The sequence below is a fragment of the Lates calcarifer genome, linkage group LG24 (assembly GCF_001640805.2).
Source record: "Lates calcarifer isolate ASB-BC8 linkage group LG24, TLL_Latcal_v3, whole genome shotgun sequence".
NCBI lineage: Eukaryota > Metazoa > Chordata > Actinopteri > Centropomidae > Lates > Lates calcarifer.
The window spans coordinates 12,872,200-12,884,868 of record NC_066856.1 but is presented as its reverse complement, the minus strand read 5'-3'; the positions used below and the strand labels follow the sequence as shown (position 1 = coordinate 12,884,868).

The following is a 12,669-nucleotide window of genomic DNA, read 5'->3' as shown; positions in this document are numbered from 1 at the left end:
GGCACATACCAGGTTGCAAAGCTGGTACTCGTGTACTATAGTAACACTTGGATTGGTAGCACCAAGTGGCAAATATGTGACTAAAGTAAATAGGAAGACAGTTCATAAGTGGCACACAGAATAGGCTCCAAACTGCTCATGCCAGCCACATAGCATGATTGTCCTCCTCTAAACTATGGACACTGGATAGTGTGTGCCCACACATACACTGGCCTCATGTGCTTGCATTCTTGGCATCATTGCAAACACTTAATTTAAATCCTTTGTTTTGTCAGGACCAGAGTGTGTACCGCAGTAATGGCTAAATCACTATCTGTTACTGGGGCACCCTGCAGTTTGTGGCACACTTGAACCTACTTTGGTGTAGTATCACGATTCCCATCTTTTGAGCGTTGACCCTAAGCACGAGTATTCACTGGGTCAAACAGGGAGTATATGGCCTCCTGGTGTGTTCGGCTTTGACTGTATAAACACGCTCTCCAGGGTTGAATCCTCAAAAAATCAAAGGAGGAAAAGGATCTCAAACCACCTGGCTTTGCTTTTCAAATATTCACTTTGCATTTATTCTTCATCTAACCTTAGAAATAAATCAGACTTAAGACTTAAAACATTTCCCTCCATTTCTGCCTTTTGATAAAGTCATTCCTGTGAGAACCTGCTAGGAATGCAGGTTTTCCTGCACGCCTGGCTGGGATCAATGTCACCTTTCAGAGGCCTTGGACATAGGGGCAGACTGGGGGAAATGACGGCCACAAAGGGCTCTTTCAGCAGCAGAGAGCCTTTCCCCCATGCTGACCTAAATCTCCTCCTCCTCCTCTCCCCCCGTCTCCTCGCCGCCTCACAGCAGCTTCTCAGACATTCAGCCTTCACCCAGGCTTCACAGGGAGCAGGAACGTGCGCCTAGTCAGGGAGTCAACCCTGCAGCGTAAAAAACATGGGGGCAAGTCTCCAGAGGCTGTGAGTGCTAAAAAGTAAAGAGATTTGAAAGGGAGGTGAGACTTAAGATGATGTTTTATAAGTGAAGTAATGAACATCAATATTGTATTTAGTTTCTAGAAGGTACACATGTAGAGGCTTGTAACTGCTAAAAGAAATCACTGTTCTCTTGTGTATCTTTAACAAGTTCTCAAAAATTGATCAGGTTTCATCAGATTGCTCAATCCAAAATGCTTATCAACATAAATCAATGAGCACTGCCACTCCTTTTCTAGAGAATGACAAGTTTAACTGTAGGTTCCACCCTCTATACTCTCTCCCTCCAGTCTGTCATCAGTCTTACAACTCCCATCTGTACACTTTCATAGGGTTACATGTACATGTTTACACTCGGCCCCTAAGGTAAACTGAACTACATTTTGCACTGATGTACATCATCACACCACACCTAAAACACTTCCAGTGCTACTCCCTCAGCAGTCTTGCTCCAGTCCAGATTGTTTCTACATGAGACGTGTTCAGTGGAGAACAACTTGGCAGACTTGGAAGGTGATCTGATAACAGTGATGATACAGTGGAAGTCTGTCTGTGGTAGTGAGTGATCACTTCCAGACATTGCCTTGTTTCTGCCAGAATCGACACATGGCTGATTATCTTGATTTTAAATCAAGTATCTAAAGCAGCAGAAAAAAGAGTATGACTAATCTGTGCAAATGCAAACTCACTGATTTTTTTAATGATGAAAAAGAGAACAAAGACATTTTTTTTTATAAAGACTTTTATTCAGTTTTGACAATAAGTTAAACGACTTAATTTGCTGAGTCCCAAAATCCACTCACACACAATCTCTCAGAAAAAATATTGCAGAAAAATGTTTTCAGGAAAGAAAAGGAATGAATGTTGCAATTTCCAAAAAGGAGAAAGAAGCCTTTCAAGTAAAACAGAATATTGAACTTCATTCAAACAGAATTCATATTGAATTCTGCTGTCTGTTTTTTTTTTTTCTGGTGTGCAAAATTACAAAAATAGATCCTTTTTTTCACTGATCATCAAATCAAACTTTAATTTAAAAATCACAACTGCAATCTGGACTATTTTTAGGGTGGAAAAACACCTTCAGTTATAATGCAGAAACATGGAATGATGATGAGCACCAGCAGTAACTATTGAAGCAATGATGACTTTTTACAGTATAAAGGTGTTCAGTGACATTTTACCTGAAACACAAATAGATACACATCAGCTATCTGTACGCTAGCATGGTACAGCTAACTGTTAGCAAAGCCACCAGTGTGTGTTAATGACAGTTACCATGACAACTGTAAAGAAGTGAAAATCATGACAAGCTACAGTACCAGTAATACCTGCTAGGATCTTGGCTTTGAATCTAAATCGAAATTATTTAAATGTACCCTGCTATCATTTTTTTCTAATTGTGTATCTTGAGTGTGAATTACTTATGTCACTTCCCTTTCCACTCTACTCTCTGTTTGACAGAGATTTTTTTTTAATGCAATTATTTATTCTTTTAAAGCTATTAAAAAAGCTTTAAAAAAACTGCATCTGCAAAAAAAAATGCATCTGCATTTGGGGCACAAAATGTCAAAGGACAGAATGGAAAAAAAAAAGCAAAGCAAGGACAAAAGACTAATTTACAGTATAATCAGATAGTTCAAGGATCGATGAAAGACACCGCGATGTAGCGGGTGCCATTGGTGGTGGGCAGGCCTTCATGGAGATGAGTCAGTCGTCCTGGGTGCATGAAACTCCAGCCTTTCCTTGGTGACTCTATGGAGCAGTTATACCTATGGAAACGGCAGCCTCCACCCTAAAAAGGAGAGTGTCAGACATGGTTAAAATGTTTAAGACTGGACTGATAAATAATAGTGAAATAATCGCAGGGTTAACAGGAATGTTAGAGAGGAAGATGATGTAAGTCGGAAAGATGAGATTGAATCAAATTAGATGACACCAGATGACATTATACTTGTATATTAGTATGACTCATCCTCCATAATACCTCCTCCTCCTCCTCCTCCTTACCTGAAAGTCTCTGTCTTTGTTATTGAGAGCAATGTTGATGGTAAAGGTGGAGGAGTCGTGATGGGGCCTCAGGTACGCTTGCCTCTCAGGCGTGTATTTTACCACGAAGTTCATTATAGCGTAACCCTGCGATGGGGGCACAAGAGTACATCAAGTTAGCTGACAGTCTGTGTATCTTTCAAAGAAGTATCCAATGGAAAAGCTGTCAACCACTGTCAAAGCTCACATTTCATCAAAGAATGTCAAATTCATGTAAAAACAGGTCCCAAGGTAGGAACTAACTTATTCTGCTGCTCCAACTATTTGGCAAATAGAGGTGGGGTCCACTGTTTATCTTTCCAATATTCCTCCATGAGATCACACTAACCTTAGTGTAGTAGCCAGAGAAAACTTTTAACGTGACGGGTGATATGAACTCTCGGATGAAGTGTAGCCACTCTTTATCAAACCCAATTTGCTTCATATGAATATCATCTGTTGGCACGGTCTCATAGCCTCCAGCAATCCGCTTGTCCTGAGAAAAAAAAGGGAGAGAAAACAAAGTACACTAGCAGTGTGATTAATGATGGAACAAATGACCCACCATCCTCTATGTGTGTGACTGCAGTTTCCAAAGTGATGATGATGGTGATGACGATGATGATGTGAGTGTGTGTGCATGTGTGTGTCTTTGAAACCGCAGGCTGTGCTGTTGTCTGTCGGCATCAGGCTTAATGACTCATCCAGCTCAGCGTTTTCCCAAACTGAGTTAGTCAAAGTGTCTGTACACATTTAGTCTCCCTGGCAAACTTTTAGGCACATTAATTAGCAATTTCAAACTACATAAAACAGGCCACATGAATTAAAAACCATAAACATAAAACACAACATCTTAAGGTTTTATTTCATTATATTTAAATGGTGCATCTGGAGATGTTAGTAATAAAAGTAAGCATGTGTGTACAAGTATTCTGAACACCATCATGTGACTATGTGTGAGATGGTGTGTGTCCTAATAAACACAAAATAAAAATCTATATAATAGCTTAAGAACAGTCCACTCACTGCTCACTATATCTGGGCCACACAAGGGTGTGAAAGAGAGCTTGAAGGTAACAGCTCACCCAATCAACAAAGGCATGGCAAGACATGGTTTACAAGGCAACATGAATTATTTCCTTCCTTACACTTTTTCTTGATGGTGTCTCAGTGTGATTAATTGCTACACACATGCAAGAAAACATTAAAACCACACTGAAGGGTTCATCTTTAATATGATTATTATCTAAGTAAGGCAGTTTAAAAAGTTGTTAGAGTTATTTATGCACTGTGAATAAAGTATGGCAAATGTATTCTTCTGAAGGTTAGAAAATAAGCCCTGGTGTCTCCAACTGTGCTGACTGTGTGCTGGAAATGATGTGTAATGGAGAAGGGGACAGCCTTTTGACACAAACTTTTTGCTAGGTTTTATTTAGTGCTAAAATAATTAGTTGATTGAGAGAAAATACACAGCAATTCGAAAATCGTAATAATTGTTATTCCAGACTGACTTGTAGTTCATTTCCACTCCCACACACCAAATGCCTGCACTACTTGGGTTGAGTGGGTACAATCTGTGTAGGAAACTGTGGCATGAATACACACTAAACTAATATGGAGAACATGGCAAGTATTATGTCTACTAAACATTTCCACGTTAGCATTGTATGGCTGTGTTATCATGCTGCTACTAGCCTTTAGCTCAAAGCACCACTGTGCCTGAGCACCCTCACAGAGCTGCTAGCATGGTGAACTCTTGGTTTTGTTTAAGTGCTGTTCAGACCAAATTAATCATCATAAAAGGACATCTTTAGCACTGGCAAACAAGTTAAAACAAGTTAAGGATAATTATTTCCAACCATGATAATATTCTTTTCCTGCCCTTACAAAGATGTGTGAACATGACCACAGAAAAAAATAAGTACATGTGCCTGCAGTGTGCTGACTACACCTCTGTGTTCAGGGAACCTGAACTAACAGTACTGACCTCGTGTTTGCCTCCAGACCATGAACCGTAGTGCTCCATCTCCTCCACTAGCTCATCACAGGCCTTTTCTGTGAACACTGGGAACCAGTAAACATCTGGACAAGGCTGCAATGCACAGACATGCACAAAGAGCCGAGTGAGAATGGACTTGAGTCACACCTTCACCTAGAGCTACAGTGGCTGTAATGAAATACCCGGATACTGTATATTAAAAGCAGATGTTTGGGATTTCTGCGCGACATTATGTCATTCTCTTTTTACTGTCTGTCTGTATCTCTATCTTGACCAAAAGCAGATATATAGACATGAATGCAAACCTCTTCCAAGTAGTTCTCAGTGAAAATACGGGTGTAGTTTTGGTGGATGTACTTCTCCCTCCAGTCCTGCAAGGAGAAAGAATTTCACATTAGTGGCATTTGTTTTTTTTTTTTTTTTGGACTGTTTGCTGACCTGCATACCTCACTAATCTCCTCTCCTACAGGGCATGTGCTGGTGTGCCAAATACAGTAGTAAATCACAAAAGCTTATCATCAGGAATCTTATCGCACTGAAGTCATTATATCAAAATTGCCTCACATCTGTAATCTTTCCATTATGGCTAATAACCTTTACAGGTGGCTGCTGTTTATCTCATCTATGCAGATAAATGTCTTTTTTTGTAGTCGTGGAATAATGAGAGCTCATAATGACTTACCGCAGGGTTTTCAAATATCTGCCACAAGTCATTGTTGTAATGAGAAATGTTATAATTGGCTGTGGAAATGAGCCTCCCAAAGTCGTGACGGTTTGTTATGTACATGAAGATTCCCTGCAGCAAACAGGAAAAAGTTCAGTCACTTTCACATAAGTTAAAGAGGAAAAAAAGAAATGTCTCACAGGCAGCATTTATAACAGATCCATATCTACATAACCATAGTACATGCATCTACAGTACATACGCGCACTGTATGTTATAATTATGTCAAGTGTTTATGGCTTGAACACTCAGTGGTTAGCACTGGCATGAAACTGGAAAAAAAAACTTGTGGCAAACTACTAAAAAGCTTCATTTGCACAAAAAATGAAATCAACTCTGATTTCAGTGTGTTCTAACACACTGAAATCAAAACAGACACAGGTGCCATATAAATAATCTAAGATTATTTATGGGTTGTGGGTGGGGGTGGGGGGTGCTGCAGGGGTGGATGTTGGTGGGTTGGGAACAGGAACAGGAACAGGGTGGGGGAGTGAGGTAAGAGGAGTGGGAGAACAGGAACAGAGGGGGGGGGGGGGGTTGCTGGGCAGCTTGGGACAAAGCAAATCCAGGAATGATATTCCCTCTACAGTGAAGCATTGGGAGGGCGCTTTGTGGAGGAGGATTTGGACTCACTATCAGACTAGGCTTTGTAAATAACAAAAAAAAAATGATGAATTAGGAATGGTTCTGCAGTCTACCAGTGTAAGTTTCCAAATTGCTAATATACAGAATCATCTTGTGAAAGCTGTGATTTAGACCAGATGATTTAAATGAGTGAAAACTATTATTTTTGGAGCCTAGTCTGAGATCAGTCGGTGTGTTTAGAAGGAGCAGCTGGTTATATGTGTTTGCTGTGAAGTTTGGCTGTTCGGGATAAAGCATCAGGACAGGGGGACTTGCATGTGGACTGACTCTCCAACCTTCTTTCTCCTCCTTGTTCTCGTTTCGGGAAGCGATCATAAAAACAGGACAGAACACAGGTCTTTCTCTCTATATAACTTAGACAAGTCTGCTTTTAGACCTAAACTCATCACAAGCAAAAGGTCAACATCAATTTCCAAAGAGCTGCCAGTCATCCTAATATCTTATGTAAGGACATAGACGGCAACATAGACAGCAACTCAGTATTAAAACATTTACTATAAATATGTAACTGCCCAATCTGAGATAATACCTGATAATGTTCATATAATTTCCAATGGCAAATACAGTGTAGGAGTTGTGAAATTTTACTGTTAAACTTTATTAAAAACCAAATTTACTGAATTTAACTTAGCAGGGCCAAGAAATCCTCAATCAAATCAGGTAAATGTCTTTTGCACATCAAAAAAGGTCTGCCTATGAAATGAGCCAAACCTTGGAATGGCTTCTCAGTGCTAACCCATTGGAAATGGATGTTTCACAAAGCAGAATAATTGAAACAAATGGAAACCTTCGGGGGCCTGAGCATATGGAATGATTCCGGAGAAGGGGAGTCTTTTTCTCTGTGACTGGTCTAAAATAAAGGAGAAGCATCATGTAAATAGGATAACATAAATCAGTGTTTCAGAATAAGACACAGGGTGACAGCTGAAGTATATATGTCACATACATAGCAACTCAGGAGGAGGGGAAAATCATGAAAAAGGAGCAAGATTCCCTCTGAAGCTGATGTTTTTGTGGGTTAACATGGGAGGAATGCATGCTAGGGGAAAGACCAAGCAATCCAAAAGTGCACTGAGTTTGGAGCAGGCATGGTAGTTGTTTAGAGCTGAGCACAGGTGGCATGTCAGTGACATGAAGCGTTAGCTGGATAAACATTGTTCAAGTTTAATAAACGCAGAAAGAAAAACACATAACAGACAAGACAGCTTTTGTCAGCTAGCCAAGCAGGCATTGCAACTGGCTGCTCCGTCTGTGGTCATATGACAGTAAAGGCATGAGAAAGTGCAGGATGATGGGACACAAGTGGAGCAAGGAACCGTAATGCACCATAGAGCAACCATAAACAGAGAAGGATCATGCCTTGATGACAGACGAAGACAGTTCAAACCACTTATACTTGCCAGGCTTTCATCTTTGGTTTCCGCTGAGCTGTTGACTTTAGTCAGGGTTAAGATTCATTGCATTTTTAAACTAGCAGTTCTAAGTACAGACTTTAATTTTCTAGTATAAATGTCTGTCAACTGGCTATGTCTTTATGCATACATGTTTTTTACAGAATAAATAACATTCATAGTTTATGGACTATGTAACAAAAATACTGTATTTTCACATTAGTCTACAACACTAAGACATGAATCCCTAAAGATGGAGGCTGGGCCTTCTTACCAGTTCTCTGGCATTTCTACACAAAGCCATATCTGGATCCAGTTTCTCCAGAACAAAGTAGTTCCTCTCTTTCATTTCATTCCTCAAGACACTGCCCTTGACAAGGTATACATGTGCCATGTAAGGAATGTTCCACACACCCCTAGAAACAACAAGACAGAGAGGGGAAGTGCTCATTTTGCAGCAACCGTAAAAATTTACATTCTTCGAATGCTGGGGGAGATTTTTTATTGTAATACACATGCCATCCATAACTACAGGCGTGTTGTGCGAGCTGTTAGGGAGTGTGTTGGAGAACTATATGGTAAAATAAAGCAGCAGGTCCATGTGTTTCGTATAAAGCAACCGATGTGTGGAGATTTTTATGTTTTTCACCCCCTGACTTTTAACCTTTTTTCTCCTAATTTGGAATGAACAGTTCCATTACGCTGTCACCGCTAACTCCCACTGTTGGCTTTTAGAGTCACACCATTCCCGGATCCTAACCTCCTCCACACAGGCACCCGAACTAACCATTACTGTAGGAGTTGCAAGTGCAACGACAATGACCTGATCCCTCACTGTTTTCCTCCCCACAGGTTCACGGGTGATTAAACCTGGATTTCCACTGTGGTGGGTGAATGTTTATTCCTCTGCGCCATCTGGGCAGTATTTCAACTCATATCCAAACACATAAAAAGTGAGTCAGTCAGAGGAGAAGTGAGTTTGACTAAGGTTTTTTTCACGCCTCAGGCTTTGATACTCAGTGCTCAGGTCTGATTGTGGCCTAAATGAGTCTTCATGTGTACATTCTAGGATGTAGCTCATAATAAAGACATCTTATGTGTCTGGTTGTTTATGGCTAAACATGAGTATCAACTGTTTCAGCACAATAAGACAAGATTGATATAGTCATATACACTCGCATGCAGGTATGTGTGAGCCATAAAAATGCAAAGTCAAAGCTGTGCGTACTGTGATTGCACTTGTGACTTACACGCGTTTTCTCTGCACAATGTCGACATAATCTTCAGAGCGCGCATAATAACCATCCAGACTCAAGGCTCCCCAGAAGTTGGACCACAGCTTGCCGTGACGAGTGACAAGGGGACCAATTATTTTTCTGTAGGGAAGCAGGAGACAGATTGGAGAGATGGTAATTCTGTCAAAGCAGATGAAATCTCACAGACAGCCAACCACCTAATGCACTGGGTCTCTTAGTGGTAAAACGGCGTGCTGCATCGAGGAGATCAGCCTCGCACTGGAAAGATATCATCTCCGCCAAGTCAGTAACAGATTGTAGATCGGTGTAAATGCAAGCCAGACCCGGTACATCATGCTGGACTGGATTCCAAGATGAACAATGACTTGCAGCAGCAGCCTTTTTTTGGTCTGTTTCTTTGAATTTACAAGAAATACAGTAACACTGGATTTTTCCACTGCTCTTCTTTTAGTCGTACAAACCCAAACCACAATGAAAGGATTTTTTTCCCAATTGTATGAAAAGAAAAAAAAAAAAAAGCCTGGCAGACTTGAAATAATAGAGCCATAATTTTACAGTGTTAGTAGATATGGATGCACATGGATTCACTACAGTACACTAATGCTCAACTATTTTGATTAAGATAAATTGGCATTTTTGTTCAAGTACCTCCTTATGTACACTTGAAACATCCACACCACTTTTATAAGGGGAAGCCAAGCTGAAGTTGCTTCTGGATTTTTCTTTGCGTCCCAACAGATTTTCCTGACTGAATCCCTAATTTTCCACTTCTTCATCAGAGTTAGAATACTACTGATTGGCATTTTCAAATCCTCTGACATGTTTTTGGCTGGACCGCAACAGCAGGGTCATCCCTAGAAACAAATGCCCATGACTGAGTGAGTGATAAAGATACACCATTGGTCAGCTGGCTGTTTGACTTTTCCCATTGGCCGTCGCTCTGTCAAAATGATTTGGCGTGAACAGTTTCAGTCACGTCATCAGGGAGTGTCTGTTCCAATATTGTAAGCTTCCACGTCAGGGGTTTGCACAGTTCTGCCTGCCTACTGAGAAGAGCATGCCCGTTGCGGGAATGCACACATCATAATTTTGAACACCTATACACAGTCTAGCCATATACTAAGTTTTTACTTGGTCTTGTTCATCTACCATTTCTCCCATGTCCTTTGACACTTCTTTTGCTGTCCCTGTTGATCAGTCTCCAGCAAAGTATCCCTAGATGTAATGTGCAGGGGTCTCTCAGGGAGCTAAGAAATTCATTGACTATCTATACACAGACACTAATTACAATCAGTAAGTCACAGCTGTGGAAGCTTACCCTTGATAGCCATCTAAACATACAAGTATGTGATAATACTGGCTTCCCCTGACCACTGGGTTAACTGATCTGCATGATGTCATATTTTTCAAAAAATGCCCAATATTTCACAAATTCTGGCTAGGAGTATGTATATTCATGAGCACTATATGATGTCTATGATCACCTCCACGTCAGTAACAGATCGTAAAAATGCTTAATGCAAGCCAGACGCATACATCATGCTGGACTGGAATCAAATGTGTGCTGCTGCAGTCGGCTTTTTTTTTGTCTATTTCTTTGAATATGCATGAAATACAGTAACACGGGATGTTTCCATGGCTCTTTTAGTCTTAAAAACCCAAACCACAATGAAAGGAATTTTTTCGATTATGTGAAAAAACTGGACAGACTTAAAATGATTAAGACATAATTTGCAGTGTTGTTTGTCATGCACCACAGTATGCTAATGGTAAATTGTCTTTGTTAAGATGGACTGGCATTTTCCTCCCACAGCTTCTGTGCCAGTAGAGAATTTTCATGCTGTCTTTAAATACCCTGGAGAGGCTTTTTGCCTTGCATGCCTCCAACAGGTCACAATACAATGCCACAGCCAAAATGACATCTAGTTTATGGGAAGCTTTCTTCACAATCATGAGCTGCAGAAGGGAAAAGGGGTTTGCATGTTTGTTTTTTGTATAATGCAAAGTGGCATTTCGAGGTTAGTGCAATAGACTCTTTCAGTGTTTCCATGCGGCCAGGCAAAAAACAGGAAGCCAGAGCAACGTATTTTTAAACTTTCATTCACTCGGCTGTAATGTTCCTGTGGTTTTGCCACGTGAGGGATAAATTCAATACTTTACCAGGATCACAGCAGCTACCAAGGAGGTTTGCTGAATGAGTTCCAGTGTGGCTTCTATTCTGGTTACTGTTTGATTACCTGTTCTGCTCAATGAGAAGCTTCAGTGTCTGTCTGTTGGTGAGCATGACATCAGAGTCCATGCTGAAGTAGTAGTTGCATGTGGCATCCTTCCGGCAAAGATCCCTGATGAAATCAGAAACACACATGGCAGAGAAAGTAGTGATTTTTCAATCCAGAGCTGATTACAGTAAATGAAATACTTGGAGAGATCACGGTCACAAGTTCAAATTTATCAGCTCCTAAGTATACGATGTCCTTTTTCAATTGCAGAGTCAGAGTCTTGCTGACTATCTTTAAGCCTCTAGTGGATGAAGTGATTTTTTTTTAGGAAGATTAGAGACTGCTAATAAACCTTAGACTTCATTATAGGGATGTCCTGACCAGTGCTTTTAGTCACGCTGTGCTTTTGATAGGATCTCTCTGATGAGCGCTCACAGATTGAATTATCTCCGTGACAACAGACTGTTACTCAATACTGAACAATGAGAGGAAGGTCCATATAGGAGAAAACTGCACCTGTGAGGCTGCCATGTAGTAAATCACATCCACACTTCCCTGCAGTCCAGCCAAGGGAGGGAATATTATCAAAAGTCTAGGGAGTTAAATATTGAGCTGACAATATTCCTACCGTACTAAAGTACATATATGCATAAAATATTTAGTTGGAAATGAACACCTGGCTGCCAAGAGGGCCCATCATAATCACCTAGGGAACAATACATTAGCACTGTCAAATATTTACGCTTTGCTCTGCAACATAAGATGGCAGCTTTCTTAAGCAGAAATCATGCAAGCACCATTTGGAGTGCTATGGCAATAAGATGGTTTCATCAATTTTGTTCGTCAAACCACAAATGTCTGAGAGACGACAGATTTAGAGAAGAGGTAAACATACATGCCCATGTTTCTGGCCTCCCCTTGGCTCAGATTTTCTTCTGGCCCCACAACCTTGAAACTGTTGAATGCGTTCCTGTTCTCTTCCCAGAACTTCTGGATGTGTTTCTCGTGGTAAACCTCCTGAGGAGGGAGCCAATGTTAATGGATTAGGAGCCACATATAAGTAGGCATGCATGATAAAGATGTAGGGAAAAAAGCTAAGAGCAGCTGCAGCTGCGTACACTCACATTGTTGTGGACAAAAAGTTTGAGTTTATCCTTAGGATAATCCATGGTGAGCAGCCGCTGGAAGAATTCAGGAAGAAATGGAGTTGGCTGCTCAATGAACACTCCAACCAACACATTTGGATACTCCTGTTTAGATTAGAGGAGAGATAAATTACTACTCTTTCAAACAACGGGCCTTAGTAATGAAACACTGTAACATAAATCATGCATGCTTTTGACATTTCATGTCAGACATAAACAAACAGTGAAGCTGCTACAGATGGTTCCCCTGATAGCACTCTACCTGCTTTAACATCACTTACTTCCTCTTAATT

At 40.6% G+C, this 12,669-nt stretch overlaps 1 protein-coding gene across 2 annotated transcripts in view; it reads right to left on the bottom strand.

Moving 5' to 3' along the window:
• Positions 1-1,696: 1,696 nt before the first annotated feature.
• plod2 (procollagen-lysine, 2-oxoglutarate 5-dioxygenase 2) overlaps positions 1,697-12,669 on the bottom strand; it is a 30,725-nt gene continuing 19,752 nt past the window's right edge. Inside the window, exons 9-20 of one of the 2 annotated variants that reach the window (XM_018673767.2) lie at positions 12,356-12,481; positions 12,127-12,248; positions 11,250-11,354; positions 9,007-9,132; positions 8,031-8,172; positions 7,153-7,215; positions 5,679-5,792; positions 5,302-5,367; positions 4,985-5,089; positions 3,347-3,493; positions 2,980-3,105; positions 1,697-2,764 (exon numbers count right to left, since the gene is read on the bottom strand). In XM_018673767.2, the coding sequence (XP_018529283.1) occupies positions 2,609-2,764; positions 2,980-3,105; positions 3,347-3,493; positions 4,985-5,089; positions 5,302-5,367; positions 5,679-5,792; positions 7,153-7,215; positions 8,031-8,172; positions 9,007-9,132; positions 11,250-11,354; positions 12,127-12,248; positions 12,356-12,481 (1,398 nt within the window). In that variant the 3' untranslated portion in view covers positions 1,697-2,608. The remainder of the gene's footprint in view (positions 2,765-2,979; positions 3,106-3,346; positions 3,494-4,984; positions 5,090-5,301; positions 5,368-5,678; positions 5,793-7,152; positions 7,216-8,030; positions 8,173-9,006; positions 9,133-11,249; positions 11,355-12,126; positions 12,249-12,355; positions 12,482-12,669) is intronic. The other variant, XM_018673768.2, reaches the window with a different exon arrangement.